The sequence below is a fragment of the Bombus vancouverensis genome, chromosome 5, assembly GCF_051014615.1.
Source record: "Bombus vancouverensis nearcticus chromosome 5, iyBomVanc1_principal, whole genome shotgun sequence".
NCBI lineage: Eukaryota > Metazoa > Arthropoda > Insecta > Hymenoptera > Apidae > Bombus > Bombus vancouverensis.
In genome coordinates this window covers 18,888,605-18,911,126 of record NC_134915.1, presented here as the reverse complement: position 1 = coordinate 18,911,126, position 22,522 = coordinate 18,888,605, and the positions used below count along the sequence as shown (strand labels likewise).

The window sequence follows — 22,522 nt, the reverse complement described above, 5'->3', positions numbered from 1 at the left end:
AGGGGATTTAATGGCTATAGAGAGAGAAAAGATCTTTAATTAAATTCTACCATTCTACCATTTTCAAACTGCTATGCGTTTCTCATCGAAACGCCGATAGAAAATCGAAGATTCGATGAAAGCGTTGTGAGAAAAAACCCATTTCCCTGCCGATAGTTACGGACGTATCTAATTGAGAACAAAATGCGTCTCGTAATAACACTTTTGGCTGCAATTCAAAAATCTTATATCGTACCTAGATGATCCGATTACGATGTTTATTTTGTTCTTGTAATTCATCTGCCGTCAGCTTCTACCTCCGTCTTTACTTGCGAAATTTTCGCCCCAAGTCGTTTCAAGGTCGTCGAGTGCGTTTTAATCTCAGCTTTTCAATTAAAAAATTAAACAAAAAGCGAGTCCTTCTGACTAAAACAAAATGTTGTATCATAAAATGCTGTATCATAGCCTAATTTCCCGCCTGAGATACATCAACTTTCTATTAACTAGGATCCGCTATAACTCGAAAACAAAACTAAGCAGGACATATGTCTATAGGAACTTTTTTTATTATTTAGATGTGCAGAGACCGTTGCCAAAACCGTTGCAGAGACCGTTGAGACAACCTGTATATGCTACATATTATAATTTTATTATTTATACTAAGAATATTATCTATGCGAAAGTTAATAAATGTATGTATGTATATCTTTATAGTACTTCTATATGTGTACTTTATCGACATTTATTTCATTGATGTTTTTCAACCGTTCAAAGCTTTCTTTTCCATTTTAACCATTTTAAAAGGAATAGTAGAAGAGACCTTAGTTTTACCCAGATAACCCGTTCTTTGTGTCTCCCCTACACCATATATCAAAAACACAATTAAAACGCAGGCAATCGTACGTTCCCCTATTCGGATACTTTGGCGATTCTGATAGCGCATCACGGCCGGTTGGCCATCCAAACGTGTGATTTACACTTACCGCGATTTACAGGGCGTACGCGCGTCGTGTATTACCCAGTGATTCGTCGTTGGCCGTTTGCGTATTCGGCGTCGCACCCCTAAGCGGGCGCAGGCGCGAGTCTCGCGGCGCCTTCAATTTACCGAGCGACGTCCGTCAGTTGCGCTCCGACGCCGACGACGCTGTGATCGCTTCTCCTGTGCTTTGATACTTCTCCTTCGTGTCTCGTCGATCACGTAACCATGTGATCGTCGCTCTCCTCGATATTCATCCGACCATGGATGATCCATAATAATCGAGCGTAACGTCTCTTTGCTATATATAATACGTTTTAATGGCTTACGAAATCTAAAGTTTAGTAGCTTAGGAGAAATGCAATTTTAAAAATAAAATAGTTGTTCGTAAAAGAGTTTGAAAAACTTTCCAATCAAACACGTGGAAAGGTTACATCGAACGATGATTTTGTGCATTGAAAGAATATGGATGATGTTTGTCGTCGTTTGCGCAAAAGATGAACAGAACTTTTCCACGCTTGCTGTCACGTGTATAACGTGAAACGGAAATAAGAAACGGAATAAAAGTGGTACGTTTTGCGCGTATGATTACGTCGGTGCGTGATGTTATTATGTGAGACAATGCGGTGGGGTGATGGATCGTGTGATCTGTTGCGATGCAAGTTTTTCGTTCTTTTGGTTCTCGTTGGCTGCAGCGATGGATACTTGAACATTTTTATCAGCCAGGCTCAGGTTATGAAACTGTTGGGTAAGTAGCCACCTATTTTTAACTTACACAGTTTGTTGAAAAATCAGTTACTTTGAAAAGGCAAAGAAACAGAGGATAACAGGCTTCCTTTTATTTAAATTTCTCGTTGCAAATTTACTTCGTACGCTTGCTATTGCTAATGCTCAATTCTATTCTATCTTGAAATGTTTCTTTTTCTTTTTTTTTCCCAATAAATATTTTTCTCTTTGTAGATATATATTATCGTGTATCGTTTCAAAGCTGAGAAGCTTCTTTTTCGCTCAAGATTTTAATTATTTAACATTTGGAATAAATCTTAACCGCCTTTAAACAAATATGTAAACGAATGTTCTTAAAACTTAAGATGTAAGCTATATGTCACAACTACGTGTTCCCGAACTTCGTTATAATTTTCAATTGTCTTATCGCTACGTTAGCCGAAAACCTAGCAACGATACATTTGAGTGGTATACGTTCAAACTGCATATTTTTCTTTAAATAGATAGTTTTGAAAATATAATTTAAAAAGTAGAGCCACTATTCTATATATCTATTTTTTTATATTACGTCCATTCTGTGCACTATTGTGCAAGAGCTAGATAAGAAACGAATAAAGAAATATGCACATAGAAATATGTTATGCTGTAAGCGGAGGGTGAAAAGTCCTCTCGAAAAGTTATTTTCTACAAATGTCCGGTCCTCTAATTAGAACTTTCAATTAAGACGAAAGTGAAACAACGTGCCTGCTCGTTATGGGACGAATTTAAAAACACAAGAGGACTCGATGGTAGTTTGAAGAAATCTTGCGTTCGCGGCGGCCGTTAACGGATCTCGTTACAAGTGTAACGTTTTGTCATCGTCGAAAGCGAAAGAAAGAGCGGCGGAATGGATGAGGAGATGAGCGTGACAAATTAAATGCAAGCATTCTATCGACGTAGCGGCGACCATATGGTCGAAAGAACCGCGAACTCTCAATTAACTTGCCATCGATGCTGCTTCGGCAAAATCTATAGAGATAAACTAAAACTACGTTCGCAATGGGTGTGTATCGTGAACTTTTAATTAGAATCGTTGCCCGACCGTTCGGTAACGAGTCACGACCGCGTATGATTATCGAATTAACGATAAGCTTGATGAACGATGCTGAATTTAGCAGTGCGCGAATTTAACATTGCCTTAATCGCATCGAATCCTCCTGGTCCGGCATTTTTAATGGAGTGCCAAGCAGCGTCGGAAAAAATGTCATAAACTCGTTTACAATCAGGAGTGAAATAATCCTGTGTGAAAGACTGAATTGAAATTATGGGATTGGGTTCACCTTGCCGGGTTTTGTCGTATAACTGTACCTTTTTAAAGAATAGTTTAGCCTAGATTATAACACATCGATGTGAAACACGATGTCGTAATAATACTTTTGATATTTTCGCCGCAGATCTTAATTAAAATCGTGGAAAGTGAATCCAAATACGGAAACCCAATTTTTAATTCTAACGGATCTAAGTAGGTTTCTATTCGATAAAAAACGGGTTTTCTGTTTTAAATCAATGTTATCGTTGTATCTAATACTTATATAGAAATATATATATAATTATAAACACATTTTGACGATGTTCATTGCACGATTACTACTACGAAACCGAAATCAATGCAACTGTAGAAAAAGGAAATATATCGATCGAGTTATTTCTTACCTTGATCGGATACTTTAATTTCTATTTAAAACAAACTATATTTTTATTGCGTGAGAGACGACAAAGTAATTTGTTAAAGTTATTTCGCGATCCTATTTGTATCGAAAGAAAAATTTATTACGAGATGAATAATTTTCCGAAACTTAACTTTGTTCGTAACAAATCATCGTTACGTAACGTTTCATTGTGACGTTGTTTAAATTTCAAACGTTAAATTGCATTTGAATTGGAAAATTTATCGTTTCCTTATTTTTCTGCGGCAGTTTGATTTACGACGCCGGTCGTAGAACATACGTTCCAGCCATTTTCCTTCAATTTAAGACCATTCCAAACCGCGTTTCCCACGCTTTCTTCGAAGTGCAGCTAAATCGCACTAGGAGTCGGCGAGCTGCGTGGAATACACGGTGGGATCTGTGGTAGGAGGCGTTCGTTTTTGATGGTCAGCTACGCACACACAGCAGAGACCTGTGTACCGTGCCGCACGTACTTAGTCTCTATTCCATTCGATATCACTTTACGGTTCCATGATTCATACGCCTCTATCTGGCTGAACGTAGCGAGCCTATGTACACACAGCTTGGACGCGTCACTTTTCTGCTAGCGGAAAAGAGGAAAAAGTGGAATAGCTGTATTTACGAGCGAGCAGCCGCTCGTGACTCTTCGAAAATCGAGCCAATCCCAGTGTCGCGTCGCTCAAAATGGCTCCATCGCTCATTTCTGGTGTCAATGGTCTTACGGTCGGATATCTGTGTGCTTCTCCACGGTTTTGCGTTAACACCGATACGTCGTTATCCAACGGTTAATAGAAGCAGTAGGATGCAGATCGAAACGAGTGCTACGAATTTGAGCCTGCCTGACTGATATCGTTGAGCCATACGTGATATCAGGTAAATTATGCAAAATTGCTGCCAAGTTCTTCGGGTTCTTTCGTATTTAAGTTTTGAATTAAAAACGAAGATAACATCTCCATACTTCGCAAAGCACGTTGATAAAGATATTCTTTTTTATTTGATAACGTCGTTGTTCCCGAAATATAGTCGTTTTGCGCAAAGTCCGTATTACGTCGTGGAAAATCAAGAAAATAACCGAGGCAAGAGAAACTGTTGTTTCGTCCTTCCGTAGTTAGAAAATTTGTCGACTCTCGCCAAGTCTTCGTCTTCTCGAAACAATTTCCCTTGAAAGAAAAAAAGGAAAGTCACCTCTTACTCGAATCTACGACGTTGAACGTCTCAAGTTGTTCGAAGCTACGTTGGCATCGACCAAGGTATTCAGGTGTCTTGAATACTTGGCTCAAACTTATCAGTCGTCGGCTCGACGAAAATACGCCCGCACCACAGCTCCTACGGAGCATAAAACCGTGGGCTGTCACCTTGAAAAATGTCTGATACGGGACGATGCAACTTTAAACCGTTAGTCTTCGTCGACTGGTTAGCCGTGGTGCAAGGATCTTGAAACATCGGCGAACGAAACGACGTGTAACCATGGTGTGCCGCTACGTCGTCGGAAAGAATGGTGGCTTTAGAGTCGATTTCTCAGCCAGCTAAGCACCCGTGGAACCTAACGGACGACGTAATCCTCGTCAGATCTTGGATCCTTCCGGCCCTCGTCCCCTCTTCCACTTGACCTCCGTAAACGTGCAAGCTGCGGAGAGAAGAAAGAGAAAGGGTTGATCGCGTCGTGCGAGTTGCGACCCACCGGGGGCGCGTTTAGTCGCCCGAGCTCTCGAAAGTCACTTAACTTAGATTGCACGAACGAAATGACTTTAGTTTCCCCGGAAAACTTCGTTTCGCTGGCGGAGCATTGCTCGAAAGCACCGAAAAAAGAAGGTAAAAGGGAAGACGAGCAAGAATGCACGGTGACAGAGAGCGAAAGGTAACCGGAGAGAGGGCGGCGAAGTAGTAGCATCGACGAACAAAGCGCGAGTGGAAGAGAGACAGACGTACGCAGACAGAAGATTCGCTGTAGCCTGAAGCAGACAGCCCTGCTCGAGCACGGAAATACAAGTACATCATTGGCTGACGCCTCTCATCGTGCGAACTCGGCACGTATTCCGGAGAAAGTTTCAAACATTTATACAGGCTACGCCTGCCGTTCGATGGAGGACTTGCAGCGTACTGTGGTTATACAGATGGAGCACAAGGACTATTGCGAAGCTAGTTAGAGAATCGAAAAAGTAAGTTTTCAACTGTGAAACGGGCACAAGCGTGGAAACGCCACCGAATTGGAAGTTACTCGCCGGATGTTCCGTGTTAAACGGATACCTTATTGCAAGTATTTCACAATTATTTTAAGGTGAACGAAACTGAACGAAATTTTAGGGTGAATTGAACTACGGCCATGAAACGAGATCTTTGCTACTTAAGAACGCGGAGATTCTACATCTTTTATATTATACTCCTTAAATATTTTTAGGTAAAATTATAATATTGCGGAAGCAGCGAAATATTTTTTAAATATTTTGAAACTCTTAATGCACAGATTTAATATAGAGATTTTGTTCATGGTCGAACCGACGCTTCGTGATAGCCTTCGTAATAGCCTTCCAAATTACGCATGTTTTACGCATGTTTTACGCATTTTTATTTGTAATTTATAACAATTTCTTATTTATTAACAAGATACCTAATGTTTTCTCGACAAGAAGTTCCTGGCGTCGTTACGAAAAAGAACGCACTGCCGTTTCCACGATTCGAAAATTATTCAAACTTTTCTCATCTAAACTACATTGTAATGAATGAAGTTGAAATCTATCAGTGCCAAACCCAGCGAATACGGCGGACGGGAAATTATGTTCCCCTGCGATTCCAATATCTTTTTTGCATTACTATCGCTGCATGTAGTACCATGTTATCACAGATATATGGATAGGAGGATATTTTTCCGATTCATTGGGAATACCTGCTTTATTTTTTGTCGATGCAGATGAAATTTGCATTTATCGCTACTTGAAACAAATAGGCAACCTTTAAACGTGTGTGGCTTCCCAAATAATATAATAAAGCAATAACTTAGTAAATGAAATACTTTAGAATAATTGCTATAGAAACGTCTGAATAGCATTTTCAAATCCGTTTAGAGTTTTATGCTGCTTTCTTCTATTTATGCAATAACTTCTGCGATAATTTATAACTTATTATAACTAATAACTAGCCGCTATAAATACGTTAGTAGTGAATTACTTCGCACATATTCTATAACGTGCTTCTTAACATTAAACTTTTACGTGTTTTTTATAATATCGATCGATCGGATATCGTATCGTTGACCGATAACTACGTTTCATTTTCGATGAATAATAATAATATGCCTTTACAAACTGAAATTGCATTTACATACATACATAATATGCTTTTACATACACACATAATATGTCTTTATGTACATAGATTGTGTCATAAAATCTTTTCCATAATCGGTTAAAAATACGTATTTTAACGAAAAACTATTTGCCTGTTCTTTGTCAATTAGATACTTTTGGCAGAAATTTTCTTTCAGATAGTATTTCTAAAAGAAATTACACTATTTCAACATTTGTAATATTTGCAAAGAGAAATATTTTTCATCAACCTGATATAACGTATATAACACAAATTGATACAACATTATTATAAATGTTTATTTGAATTATCTTCGACACGAATATGTGTGAGTAAGATCGGCGAGTAATTGGAATTTCTCAAGTATCCATTAACACGATCACACGATTACTTTTTAATTAATCATAAAAACGAGTAATAACGCTTCTATCGAAAGAATTTCCTTTCGAAATTTTTAACGTATTAAACGTATGTACGTTCACACGCATGATCATACATACGTTTATTTATGCATTTAACAAATATTATTGCAAGAAAGTCATATCGTGTATTGATTAAATGTTCGACAATATACACATGCTCTTGAAATATCTTTTATGTTCGTAATTTCGTAAATATATATTACACATTAAAGTGTCGAACACTTTCGACGCATTTCATCGGTTACCGATCGAACAAATATTTTTCAGCGATTAATCGAAATTGGACAAAAGGGATTCCTACGTGTATGGTATATCCGGATGGCGCACGCGGTTGAACGTCCACCGTGAAGATAAGCTAGCGGCGAATAAAAAATATTGCGCGTAGAGAGGACGCAATAGCGAAATTTTATGGTCGCGTTTAAAATTCGTGGTCAAACAATTTTTAATTAAATCGCCGACGTGGATTAAGCCGCCGCGAAGGTATATACCCGTTTATGCCGGGCAGAAATATTTTCCCAGACGGTACAACCTCTGTGACGGTCGACTTGCGCGTGGCATTCAACCTTTTGGCAAATTATTCGCTGACTAAAGCTCGCTGCGCGTCCGGAGAAACAGCCGGTCGAACACTTTCAAATTACCGGGTCCTGGAATTGATTTTTAATTTGCTCCCAGACACGGCGGTGCGTGCAGCGCAATCGGTTTCAGTGTGTTTGCTTCGTCTGGACCGCGAAACAAACCGACCGACAAACAGTCGGCAGCGTGTTCATTCTCGTTGACTGTCGGGGCAAGCTCGTAAAACAACTCCCGTTGATATTTCGCTACGACCTCTGTCAGTGGAAACGACAAGGGGAAAATCACTTATTCCAGAAGAACGCGTTTGTTGGAAAATCGTGCGACAGTTCTTACTCTCTGAAAGTGTTCCGCAAACTCCTATACGCGAACATTGTTCGCACAGACGCTTTTCCAAAGTCATTTTCCAATTTTAAATGTGATTTTTTTTTATGGAAATTAAGGAAATCAATTTTTTTGTTTCATTATCTCAAATGTAACGTATAAATTAGTATTCTAGGGTTACTAACGACCGATTGACACAGATTTTTGTACCGATAATAATAAATTTATCGTGCGTATTTAATTATTGATTGTTGAAAATAAAGGGAGAAGAAAAAGAAGAAGAAGAAGAAGAAGAAGAAGAAGAAGAAGAAGCCAGCGAAGCAGAAAAAAGTACATATTGTTCTGAAAAATAAGTTTATGTACGTGCTATTTCGTCTTGTTCCTTTCGTATGATTTTCTATTCATGTCACACGTTCGGAATGTAGCAACGTGTTTCAAGAAACGAAGTTAGTATTTCCAATGATACAATATTATTTTAAATTGAGAGTAAGAGAAATAAACACGATACCGTCTGACAATTAATATAATAAAGTTTTGCAATATCTTGCAAACGACGAGTTTGTTCGATTATTTTAATGTTTTTATTCGAGAACGCGTGACTCTATTTTAATGGTAAAACGTAAGTTGTTTTTTTTTTTTTTTTGGTGTATCGTCTGATTTGGAACAAAACTGAACGGTCTGGAATCGTTCAATATTTTGGCCTTTCTTACTATCGAATATTATTAACTATGTGAGGCATACCGTGTCAATTTTATAACGAATTGACCAACTTTCTGTATAATGTACACGTAGTTTCGCTGCTATTCCAAACTCGGCAAGTTTAACCCCTTTGAACAGTAGACGGAACATTAAATGGAAAGCCACCTATGATGGATGTTGCTTTCTATACAAGTGACTGATTTATACAGTAGTGGTCAAGAAATCCGTTCAATTAAAGTAAACGTAAAACACAAAGAACGTTTTCCTCAAAGATCCAACTTTTACCTTTTCGGTTGTTCATACGGTTGTAAATCATCTACGCGTAACTTACACTTGCCATTGATGTCACTTTTGGTATCGGAAGATTTAAACAACTTACAAAATCTTCGTGCCATCGAAACTGTGACTAACATTGAACGAAAAATTGAGTGGAAGCCTTTTCTTCTGCGTATTTGTGATTGAAGCAAAGCTCGATGAAAACTTGTATAAAAATGTACAGAAAATTAGTATAAAAAAAAGAATGGAAGAACGAATGAATGCACATCTTTTATTAACGCTGACCATGCGGAAAACGCAAAGTCCATATGAAATATGCGGCTCGATGCCAAGGGATTAAAAATTCAATCGTAAAACACGATGGAAATTAATACAACGTTTTATTTTCCGATATTTCATTTGTTTATGTTAAACGTATTTAAAGGGATAAATGATAAAAAGTTCGTTATGGCAAAAGTTTGTCAAATCGTTTGCTCGTGTGGCCGATTTTGAATTTCTCAGACTCAAGCGTTAAACTATTTCATCTAGTATTTTGAGTACAAGTATTTGGAAAAATGCTCAAAGTATTCCGATCGATAGTTCCGTATAAGGTTCTTGAGGTTTGATGTTCGCAACGTTCAATGCAACAAAATCTCGAGCTGTTCGTCGTTCCCAAAATTTTTGTCCCGAGTTTATGTGCCGAACAATTCTTTGAAATCCAGTAACTTGATTTTCACTCGCTAAAATCATTTTTACGATTTTCACGACCTTTGCCTAACTTTACCTAAATTCAGGATAAAGAGAATATATATGGACGTTTGACTGACATTTGTTCCGTATTTACTACGACAATTGAGAATCGACTAAGAATAAACTACTAATGTTTCTATATCGTATATATCTGTGCCATGTTTGGTCGCATGGTTTTTACGTAGAAGCGACCAACGATAGACGATATACTCGATTCCAGGAGCAATTACCTTTTTGCGTCGCCTTCGCGGTGTCTTCCCAATGTCCATTTCGTTCGCCGTGATCGAGATAAATGTCGATCGATGGAGTTTGAGAGAAGGACTGAACGTCAGGTTGTTCGTACCTATCGTTCTTGAACGATACTGGACGAACGATAGACTTAGGAATTCGATTCTCAATCGACGACGTGAATGTGTCGAAGGGATGATTAATCATTCGGTGTGTTACAAAAATATTGGTAAAAAGAGTTCCTCGTCGGTGGATGAGCGGGTGCGGGAAGGTGAATAGAAGCGCGACGTTTCGGCCCTATCAATTTCCACAAGTACACAGGGCTGCAAGGAACGTTAGCCAAATTGCAGCAGTTTGCCGACGGGTAGATCCGGCCAGACGATAACGTAAACCGCCATGGTTTATGGCTGAGCGATCTGCCGTGTCTCGTGTTTGTGCACACGCACGGTTGAATGCGTACGAATACGCGTTTGTACCTGTAGATTCACATATTCCGTCGATATGTGCATAAATACAGGACATACGTAGACGCAAGTGCAAATACATTATGTATTGATACAGCCGCTGGCTCGGTGGAGCCGCGCGATTGATACGCGTACACACGGGATACGTTGTCGTCTTAAATAAGCTACGAGGAATCTGGAGGTAAAGATTTACGATTTACCCCGAGCACTGCGGTCGACTAAGAATTATCGTTACTAAGTATATCGTACATTGGCACTTTGTTTTCGTATTATCGTACACTGTACGTAGTATAATAAACGAAAATATTTAACTACCTATTTATATGGATATTATATTACGCGTTTACGATAGTTGGTAATTGACTGAAAATAAAGCAAAGAACGTGTAATTTCCTCACTTCCGATAATTCGTTTCGGTTATCGGACAACTACTTGGGATAAATAATTTAATCCTATTAAGTTCAATCATATTAATGTAGTTATTTATTACCGTTATTCAATCACAATTATATCGGATTTAATCTACGATATTGTCACGTTTACATGCATTTGGAATAATTCATGTAATAATACAGGGATTTCTAATTAATTGTCTGTCGTAAAGTGCCATCCCATTAAACATAATATGTACAATTAAGTACGAATATTCTCCTACAGTTCCAGCATAAAAATGGAATCTTTGTTGGAGAAGATAAAATTTCATAGAGTCTGTGTTAATAGTAGGTTCCCATATTATTATTGCTTATTACGTTAAGGGTCCGTTCAATTTACGTCGAATTATGTATAAAATTTTATATCGAATAGTTTATTGTAATTATAGCTTATGTTTTTTTAACGGAGCAAAGAAACAGCGTTGGTATTTAAGCCGTTAAAGGAATAATAAAGATTCAAAGTATTCGGAATGAATGACACGAAATAACCGATTTCCGGTAATTCATTGTGAACGATGCACGAATATAGGAGAAAAAATTACGGGTACCGAGAGTGTTCGTTTATTCTTGCGGTGAAATAATTGATCGATAATACAGCTTATCGACGGTGTTCGATGGAATTTGTCGAAAGTTAGATTCAGCTTGATACAATTTCAAAACGTAAATAGCTTAAATTGTACGTTAATTATAATTAATTATTTAAGAACATAAGTATCAATTGAAAGGTACCTGACTTGGAACGTAAAATATCTTACAAGTCATTTATTTCTGCTTTACTCGTTTGATATTTTTATTTAACCTACGTTACCCAATTTACGTTGATATTGTATTCGTATTTGCACGTTTGAAAGTACTATATGGCATCTAATACTATCGTTACATCGCGAACACACTACTCTATATAAAGAAATAGCTATGTATCAGGATACGTAGACTGCAAATATTGAACAGCTGCTCACAGCGGTCACCAGATGCTGCAAGTAAGTATCGACGACCAAGATACCGTTAAGTAGTCATCGAAGCGTTCGAGTTTCCCCGATGCAGATAGATAGAGGCAAGGTTACACTAATTATCCGATTCCTTTAGTACGTTCGTTTAGTTTGGAAATTACTTAACCAGTAAAACGCAATAGTTAATCTCCATCTATTAAATGTTGTATCCGATCATGTTGTATAGAATCAGTTTGTGCGTTTCGTTACGTAACACATTTCCAGACAGTCAATTTTCAGTCCAACTATTCTATCATCATACGCTACCATCTTCGTCCATCCGTTGGTATTCTATTATAAAGCACATTTTAGAAGAATATAGATTTAGAAAAATATCGTACTCTATGCGATAAAATATTAGATTTGTATGGCCATAAACATTGATATTTTCTTACATCGCCTGTTCAAAAGATGACAACGTACGAGATTTGCGTACTAATTTCTCAAAGGAATACGAATATCGTGAGTTTTTACAGTTGAGACCATACATTCCAAAACGTGATAAATTCACCATCTATCAAAAATATTAATTTTTTGTAACCTTTTTAAATTCTCCGTCAATCTTGAAAGTTCTTTTTGCGAGAATTACCTATCATCTATCTACATGTATATATACAGTTTTACTTTGTTTATATTTAGAACATTGTCAATATTTTGATTAAAAGAATCGTAGAATCACAAACTTGGGCGTCTACTTTGGGGGATATTTAATGGGGATCTAATTTTTATAAATTCTTTAGACGAATCGCTTAAACGATAAGAAATAACGTTTACTACGTTCATTCGTTGTACCAAATACCATTTTCGTATAAAGTTATCATTTGTAGCTTCTTTCGTATATTTCTGTAATTCCTATATCGAGTTTTCCAAGCATAGGTACTCGATGATTTTGGATCGGTCGATGATAAATACTTGTTCGTACTTTAAGACTTTGCAAACTATAATGGTATTTCATTGTTACGAGTCTATGGCTGCGTAATTAGATCAAAGCGCCTATGCATCTCGATTATAATCCTACTCGATTTAATAAAAAGAAAAAAGAAAAAAAAAAAAACAAAATGTCTCGGGAAAGTGCATATAGAGACAATGTGAATTTGTTATTCATTGAAAATTTTGAAAGGTTTGATATTTTTATTTCTCAAAATTAACGCTTGTGATTGTTAGAAGATCAGCGTGTAAATCTATCGTAGTATGTATATTAGTTATTGGCAGATCGGTATCCTTCGCTATCGTCGGGAAGTGTCTTAAGAACGAGATTTTTGTTTCGTCTTAACAATTTTTTTATTTTTCTACTGAAAATGTTATACAAATAATTTACACTCGTAGTATCAAAAAGTAGTTTCTTTGACATTGCTAGCATCGATTGTAGAACTTCAAATCGTTAACTCGAATCTCCAACTTTGATTCGTCCCTTTTGAGATTTATACGCGAACTCCACATTGACAAGCATTGTTATGATTTTGCAGGCGGTAGAGAAGCCGAGAAACATAAATAATTCGTAGAAAGAAGAAAATATTTTGCAACGATGTACCGATTCTACCGGCGAGCGTTATTTCACTATTGTCTTACACCGTGGGACGCGGAATGGGAAGAATTAATTTGACAGCGCAACGTCGTTCTTTATCTCGTCGTTCTTCAACGAATTTCATCGCGTGATGTACTCGCGCCGTAAATAACGCGATAGAACGTGCATAGCTTGGTCGAAACTTGGTTCGTTTTCTCCATTGGTCCGCAAGACCGAAGAAAACCGTACAAAACCAAAACCGAACAATGAAAAAAGAAAGTTGAAATTGTGCCGATATGAATGGAAGGACAGGCGGATGTGCAGGTATATAATGGCTGGCAAGGAGGCTGGATTTCACGAAATATACGGTGATCGATGGGCAACGAACGTGACGAAGCTTCCTCCGCGCTGTCCACTTGACGCTGAATGCAGTGGTTGCGCGTGTAAGAGGATGCGTCGCGATTAATACGTCGACCGGCAAGTATGCAGGTGATTTGCAATCCAATCGACGAACGTCGACCATCGGCCGCCATCGGGCTGGTTTACATGGGAAATTTATATACGGACAAACACGAACGCGTTGGCGATACACGAGCTTCCATATCCGTGATTCCGTACATATTTACACGTGTCTCGCATCGACGAGCGCGCGTGATTTACGCAAACACTCGCGAGAACGGAAGACGCGTCAAAATTTATTCTCCCCTCGGATCATCGATCCGTCGATGAAACGAGTTAAGCCTCGCGATCGCCTATTTGCACGGCAAATTAATATATGTTCATCAGCCATTTCTCTGTTTGCCGGGACAATTTCGTTGCCCGGAGTACGGACGGGTTATGTTTGTGAAGTGCAGTCGTTTCACCTCGCTACCAACCCTGCCCACCGCCACGCCGCACCGCACCGCGCGGTGCCATCCAGTTCCGCGCCGTTTCGGGAATATCGCGCGGAGATGCGCGAACACGAGAATAATATAAATCTCGGCGAATATAAACTATATCGATGTCGACACGAGCAAACACGAAAATTATCCAAGTTATTTTAATCGTTCGAAATTTTATTCTCCCTCGAAGCATGTAGATATATCGGGGAATTCACGGTGGACGCGTCTAGCCGACGCGTTTGTGTGGAAAAATACGATTTATCTGATTCGCAGAGGCATTCCAATCCAGCTAACTGTTCGCATTACTCTCGAGTAGTTGCATCGTTCCCGTTCGAATACATTAGGAACCGGAGGATCAATAAACCCCCTAATGGCGAGGAAAATGGTATTAGGGATTTTCCTTTAATCCGCAAGCCTGACCTCGTCGCTGCTAAAATGTCTAGCTAACAGCGCATAGTTTTCTCCTAATAGTCTGAAATACTTTCCTTAATTGTTTCATCTGATACCGTTAATTTCGCAAATTGTATCAATTATAATTATAATTGTACATAGCTTTCGCTACACTTTTCCTACGCATACCCGATTATATCTTTCCTGAAAGACGAAGTTTGATTTCAAACGTTCAACATTAATATCCTGCTATAATACATATTATTCGCAATCGAATAACACGAAGCTTACTCGGCATTTTTAGGACCATCGATCGAGCCGAGGTGCCGTCGGTTTTCATGTGACATATGGTACGTGCCAAATGCATGGTGCACGAATAACGTGTCCACAGTGGTTTAGCACGTTTGCACATAAATATGTAGGTATGTGCGTATTAGCGATATAGTAGTGAGAAAATAAAAGGGAAAGGCAGGCAGATTTAGATAAATTTAAGCGTGTAGTGAAAAGGATTATGAAAATTGCTATCACGGAGTGCTCTAGTATCTTAGAACGATACGTCGATACAAGCTTATCAAACTTGTACTTGTACTTGTAAACTTGTCAACCGATCATCGTGAAAATTTCAAATCTAGGAAGATGCTTTTAATATCGTCGTTTGTCTCCCATGTATCTGCATATTTTCCGTTTAATCCTACAACTTTTTCCCACCTATCTCTAATTAACTGATTAACTGATTAATCCGATTAATTATGGAACTAACTAATCGCCGCAGCTTTGGCAATTAAGTTCGTCGGTGTTTAGATTCAATTTAACCTGTTTGACGCGTTTCTCGCGTTTGTAAGCATTCGGCCATTTAATTACAGTTGATAATTTACTTTGAGAAATTTACTTCGACATCGCATGAACTGTTTATTTCTACGGTATCGTAAGATGTATTATGCGGATCATAAGTATTAGACCACCTATTCGCTATACTTATCGGAGACCTAACAAATTTTACTTTATTTGGTAATATGTACCTTACATTATTGGACAAATATGATGCAAATGAAATGACGGCCATATAATAAAACAACTAGAAAATGAAAGCAGTGGAAAGCATCGAATTTATACTAAATATCAGAAGATGTGCTTATATCTTTATACTTATTGTCGGCAGTATATATTGTCGGCCAATTTTATGTGCAAAATAACGATAATAGCGCTGCGTGAGATAGTATTAACAAGGCGATAGGGAACCACCGATATTGCATCGATACGACGTGTGCTAATATCGATACGTGTATCGTTAAGTATATGTATGTACATATTGCAATTATGATTGGATATCCTTTGTGTATCTAATACAGATTGGCTACAATATAGCACATTTGTGCAACGTGGCTTTGTACGAGTGTACGAAGTACACGCGTGTCTGAAACGTCTTGAATAGGATTTGCAGTTAGGATTGAAATCTATTTCCATGACATAGATAGAACTTCTTCTATTTGTATACGATACGTACACGTATACATGTACGGCATAGATTTACCTATTTCGGATATAATAATTTTCATATAGCAGAGAAACGTTTACGTTGTTTTATTCGATTAAAATCAAAAGAAACTTGGTAACGAATCCGCGATATAGAATACTTACAATAGAGATATCCATGTCGTATGTAAGGTATAATTTCATAACCTATTTTCCATAAGTATCCTATGATATTTATGTAAGGATTTATGTGTATGCTTACGTATTAACTTACTCGTTTACTTTTATACTGTACTGTTCTCTGTCATTGCACCATTACATTGTCACGAAACGATTCAGAATATTCGTACAGGTTGTTAATTTTATTAAAGTTACCAAAATGAAAGAAAGTTTGAAATCATTGTGTCGCAAACTACCCCAAGCTTACTCCAAGAACCCTTTTCTACGATAAAAACGAAATAAAAAATGTATAAAAACGAAGCTTTCCCGGTATTAAAAATTCTCCAAACTATTCAGTCGAGAGAAGAGAGTAATATCCGCGCACAGCATAAAATATTTTCCGTTATTCATCGATCTCTGTAATAATAACGGGAGGAAACTGTAAATGCTTCTCGTGCCAGTCGTAAACGGAGGAGTCGTAAGTAAAAAATACCGGTTAAAAAAAGGATGCGTTGTGCCGAGCAAATAGCGTTCGTTCGCATTCACGACGTTTCGACGCGCGCAATTTTTAGCCGGAACATTTTTTCACGCAACGTTACGTTTGCTCGGTCGCGTACGTGAAGTATTTCAACGTGCACGATGCAAACTAGCGCGCCTATACAAATGGAGCGACGAAGTACTCTCGTTGGTAAAATATTAGACTTGCCGCGCTCGCAAAGTGGTCGAGCTATAATGCTCGTACAAACAACGACGGTGGGCCTGGAGGATAATGACGATGACAGGGAAATGTCGCGTTTCGAAAAAGAACCGTGCGTTCCCTGCGACGAATGGAAATCAGAATGCGTAGAAAATCGTCGGATGGCCATGCGGCGTGCGCCTGCACATATTGCAAAACGGTCGTACTTGTCGAACTCTATCATCGCATAAAATCGGCCTGCAGGCGTAATACCCGTTCCGCTGCGTCCAATGGAAATTGCTCGTGATCCTCCGACACTTTTTATGTTTCCACCCCTCTGCACTCGCTCGTTCGTTCTGGCTTTTTTCTTCACTGCCGTTGTCTTTTTCTGTCGTTTCGCCAGAATCTTCCCTCTAATACCATGTACTTTATCGTTTTCAGCTGAGCTACTACCGATGTAGCTGGTCCACTAAAAAATTCATTAGGTGGATAACGCGCCCGTTTTACTTCTTATTTCACTCGTAGCGCGGGTGATTCTCGTAGAACAAATGAACTTTTCATAGTCCCTTAAATTGCATCGTTCAACGATGCCGTCATCTGTTAAAAAATAATTCTGCTTTTTATAAACAAAGTATATCGTCGTCTTTGAAACGATACCAGTCGTTTGACCTTTTGACTCTGTAATAAAACGATCAAGAATTAGATTAGAATGTAGAATTTTGAAAATAATTACCTCTTTACCCACCCGTTTGCTCTACATTTTTCATATCAGATACAAATAATACGTACATAACGATTGCGTCATTTAATGGCTCGTTCGAGTATATCTCAGCGTATACCGCTAAAGAGTTAACCGTTCTCTATCGATAACTGTCTATTATTCTCTTTATATCTGACGCATATTGATTCTCTAATTATACATATTACTGTATCGGCGCAATATCATTGGATTTCGAATCATTGTAGCCGACTAGTTTCTAACATCGAAATCCGCATGCGGTATTTCTAATGCAGTTTTATACAGACAGTAGGTGCGGCGGTGTCGACCAAGGGTACAAAAATATTATTTCACTAACATTAACGTAGTTTTTGTTAAGCTAGAGTACGAAGGAAATGCGGTAGCGAACGAGCACTTCGTCATTGTATACGTGACTGTTTTCTGAGTTATATCGGAAACAAAATAACAAGTGACACGTTGTATTAAAAATCAAATTTCTCATACATATCACACGTAAACGAGTTATTAATACAAATTTCCTTATTATTATTATTATTTATAATATTATTTATAACGCAACGTTATAAATTTTGATATTTTGGTCTCTTGTTAATAACATTTTTGGTAGAATTTTGCGGTATAATTGCATTAAAAAAGATTGAAAATTTATTACAGTTTCTCTGGTAGGTACCTAATAAATACTGTCATTAGTTGTGCGAAGCAACGATGCGATGAATATACGCGTTGATACACCATACCATGTCGAATGCAATTTAAAACGAACGGCGCGGGTGTTAATTATAATTTCTGGCAACTCGATGACTTTCTATAAATCGCCAGTTTGAAACAGGCCTCTGCAGCGCATTTTTGCTGATCGAAAATGCATCGTGGAAAAGCTCGACACGTCTGGGAAAATAAATAATTGAGCGCTTCGAATGAATATTCAATAGGCGGCGACTCGTATTTACCGTTTATTGCTGATACGCAGATCGTCCACGATATCGATTTTCTGTACTGGTTACGATAATCGATAATCCGTAGGTGGCTACTACGAGATATTAGAAATTTTATTTATTAGAGGTTAACATTAGACTTACGAATCTTCGTTACGTACGTAGATAATGGGCGATACTCACGAAAGTGGGAAATCGTATGCGGCGAAGGTATTGGCGCGTGGATTGGGCAGATGTATCGATAAGCGAGCAGGGTGTTGCCGTGCGTAAATCCGGCGTCAAGAGTCAGAGATACGGAATAGAAGGGAATCGTCGAGAGAATCGTAGAAGTGGTAGGTGCATTGCATCGCCGGCTGCAGTTGGCAGGATAACGGCAGGATAGGAAGAGGGGAAGGAAAGCGAGAAGTTCTTGACGTCTGCGCGAGGATCCTTTCGACGCAAATCCAATTCGACAAGCCTCGTACGTAACCTGCAACGCGTCGTCAAGGAAATAAATCCAGTGACGAGTGTCTAAAGCAGAATTCCGCTTAGAACAGCCGGCAACTTGCCGAGACTTATGAGAAAGCATCTATCGTCATTAATGCAGAAAGCACAAAGGAAGGGAAACGTTCGATTTGCTGCCATGGAGAAATTGACGAAAGTTTATTCTCCACTTGGTTATGTCTGAGATTTGTAGCTATTGTTAGAGTTGTCTACGAGGGGATACCGTGCAAGCCACGTTCCGAGGCTGAATCAAGCTGAACAACATATTCGAAACGAATGATCGTAAATTTGTTAAGGGGAGAGTAACGATTGAATTTGCGATAAAATATCAGAGGCATCGAGAGCGAAGGTGAATCGACCGAATAATTCGTGAATAGCGAATATGCGGAAAGCATAAAAAACGTAGCTGGAAAACTTGCGAGTATCTACCTACATACCTCTATAGAGGATAATTTTAGCAACTAGGTCAGACTATATAAAGTTTTGTACTTTTGATCGAGTTCTTCTACGTTATGACATAAGGCGTATCCGCGCACTTACAAAGCACGATTAAAATCATATGACTTCCTTTACGTAAATTTATTCTTCCGATTGTGTTCTAAATGGAACGTACAAAACGATATGTATCTTTTCTACCGTTTCAAAATTAGGTTTCCTAGTTCGACGTGATTTCCTAAGTACGCATCATAAAATAAATATTTTATCGAATTTTAAATCACGTAAAACTGTACGATCGATTTATGATGAAACGTTGGTTTAAAGTGCATGACCGCCTATGGTAAATTTGTCATAAGATGTTCCAAAAAGTAAATTCTGCGGTAATATCCAACGTATATCTAATTATACCGTTACATAACGTGTATGGTAACTTATTTCCATTGTTCCTACAATTATGTAAGTAAGTTGTAAATTATGTAAGCGTGTTTCTATTAAAAATAATGTTACTTTGCGTTTGAAGTTAGCTTAAATAGCGGGAAAACCGTACTACTTACGGGATGCCTCGAAAAATTTAAAAGTATAAATTTTTATACCCGGATAAATGTTCTTTCTTCATTTCGCAAGTAGATAATCTCTTTTTTATCTAACCACTTTTTTAAACCATCCTATATAGCAGAAAGAGAAATAATATTTCGATTGACAGAATTAGCGGCAACGAAAATGCCGCTCAATTCCGTTTCTGTCGACAATTTAACTTTCTCGGTAGAAGAAAGTTCTGATTTCGTTGTTTCCTCCGCGTCCCTTCGATTCAGGCGAAAAGAAATTGTTCCGGCAGTATTCGTCAATTAAAAATTCCGACTGGCTGCCGAGCTTCCCTAATTATCGCCGGTGCCACGAACGGTATGATGGGTTCCTCGATCAGCGACGGTTAATTAAGAAACCGTGGTAATCATCGACGAGTTTCGAGAACGAAGCGAACAGTCTGAAGAAGGAAGCTTTTGTGCGGACGCTTACCGCTGCCTCGTTGTTTTTTTATCCATCAACTTTCTTTGTACCATTTTCCCGTTTTCCTTTTACTTTCTTTTTCCACGTGAATCGGTAAGAGTAGAAAGGTAAAAGAAGAAGCAAAGATGGTTTCGCTAAATCCGTTCTCTGTCTGTTGCCTATTGACGGCTATTTCCTCCAGCTAAATTGATAATTGTTCTCGCTTCTTTCCTCGTACTTCACCCTCGCACTTTATTTGTTTGGTTTAGCAACGCGCATCCTTTCGTACGTTATTTCGCGCTAGCCAAGGATGATATCTTGTTTCGTTTCTAATATCGTTCTATCTGAACAAAGAGTGATAGAAATATCGGAACATCGTGGAGGTTATTGAGTTTTGGGTGGGATATATCTGCAATGGACGCGTTCACCAAGTATCGTCGTTTAACCCTGCTACGTCTTTCAAGTAACGAAATATTTTGTAAAATAACGAAATATAAAATAAAAAAGTTGACCTGTAAATAATTCTGTCGTGAATTATAAATGTTTGTGATTTACTTTATATGTTGTTACTTCTTACACGTTAATTACGCGATCGTTATCGAAACTTATAAAATTTAGTTTAAAGTGTAAGCTGTAAAACATTGCAACATGAAAGAGAACCGCGCGTTTGCTGACATTCGGTCCAGTCAGTTGAATATTACGCGATCTTTCTTTCTTTCTTCCTTTCTTTGCGTAATATGGAAAAATTGCAAACACCAACCAAACTTTTACACCGTCTTGTACAACCGCATGCGATTTTTTAACGCTCGAAGCGACGTAGTGAGGCACATTTGATCTAAATCCGGCTTAAAAATTCCTCGTCGTTTTGCATTCGATGCTACTGTCGAGGAAAGCGTAAAACTGTCGAACGAAAGAATTGCGAGAAAAAGGTTGATACGATCTCGTTTCTAGTTTCGTTCCTCGCGAGAGCTTTAATAGACCGTGAATACGCGCGAGTGGGAGATTTTAATACGCGAATGGATCAGCTCGGTGGAATCGACGTATCATCGCGTTGCAGGAAAATCCGAACGAACCACGGGCGACGATAATTGTCGCTAATTACGCTTCGTGTGTCGCTTTTAAGCCGGCCGAGGACCACAATCGTGTTTTTCCCCTCCTTCGAATAACGAGGCTCGTTAACGCGCTCCTTCTAACCAGCCATCGGAGTTTCTGTTCATCCGGTCGTGCTTGGATCGATCTAGCATCGGTGTCGTCGTGTTGATTGTGTTTCACGACTTGCACTTACCGAAACCACTCGTGTCTGGCCGGTGTTCGTTGGAAGAGCAATCGAATCGGTCGTCGAACGTTGTTTCTAAAGAGACGTTTAAACGAATTTCACTGTTTTCTTCGTTTCTCGTCGACGCGACGGTTCGACATAGTTATTTGAACAGGACAGCAGAGACCGGTTTAATGAATGTTTTCGTTGATGCTTGGGTACGTTGTGTAGCTGACTCTTGAAAGCCAGCTACGTACGCTCCACGAGAATGAAGAAGAAGTGGTAACGATCAGAATTGCTGGTTGAGCATTTGATCGAAGGCTTTTTTATGCATTTGCTGTGTCTCGATTTTATACCGCTCCGACAGTCTCTCGACGTGCTTTTACACAGAATTAAATTAGAGAATTTTCTACAAAATTTCCGCTTGAAATTACAAATTGGTCAAATTATTTTACAAGGGATAACTGTTCCATTTGTTCTCCAATATTAACGCGATAAAGCACTCGAGCGTTTGATCGACTCGCTGATTTTTAAAATAGAAAGAACGCACTGCGGCGAACTTTCACCTATGAACGTGCAACGTGATTTTCTTCGTCGATAGCCTTTAGAAGTAGAATACGCGTGCTGGATCGTGGTAAGTGAGAACGAACTTATTATTATAATCTTATCTTGCTACATTTTATGTGCGTAGTTTCCACAGGGTAAAGAAATTGTTACCGATACCCTTCTACCCTTGCTTTCTGGTCATTTATTTCTTCGTATTCGTAAGTTGTTTCGTATTCGAAT

The 22,522-nt window shown here is 38.5% G+C and overlaps 1 protein-coding gene across 1 annotated transcript in view; it reads left to right on the top strand.

Annotated features, from left to right (window-relative positions):
* Window positions 1-1,122: 1,122 nt before the first annotated feature.
* Window positions 1,123-22,522, top strand: part of LOC117158648 (tyrosine-protein kinase Dnt) — a 103,744-nt gene continuing 82,344 nt past the window's right edge. Inside the window, exon 1 of the mRNA XM_033337776.2 lies at window positions 1,123-1,703. Within this exon, the coding sequence (XP_033193667.1) occupies window positions 1,559-1,703 (145 nt within the window). The 5' untranslated portion in view covers window positions 1,123-1,558. The remainder of the gene's footprint in view (window positions 1,704-22,522) is intronic.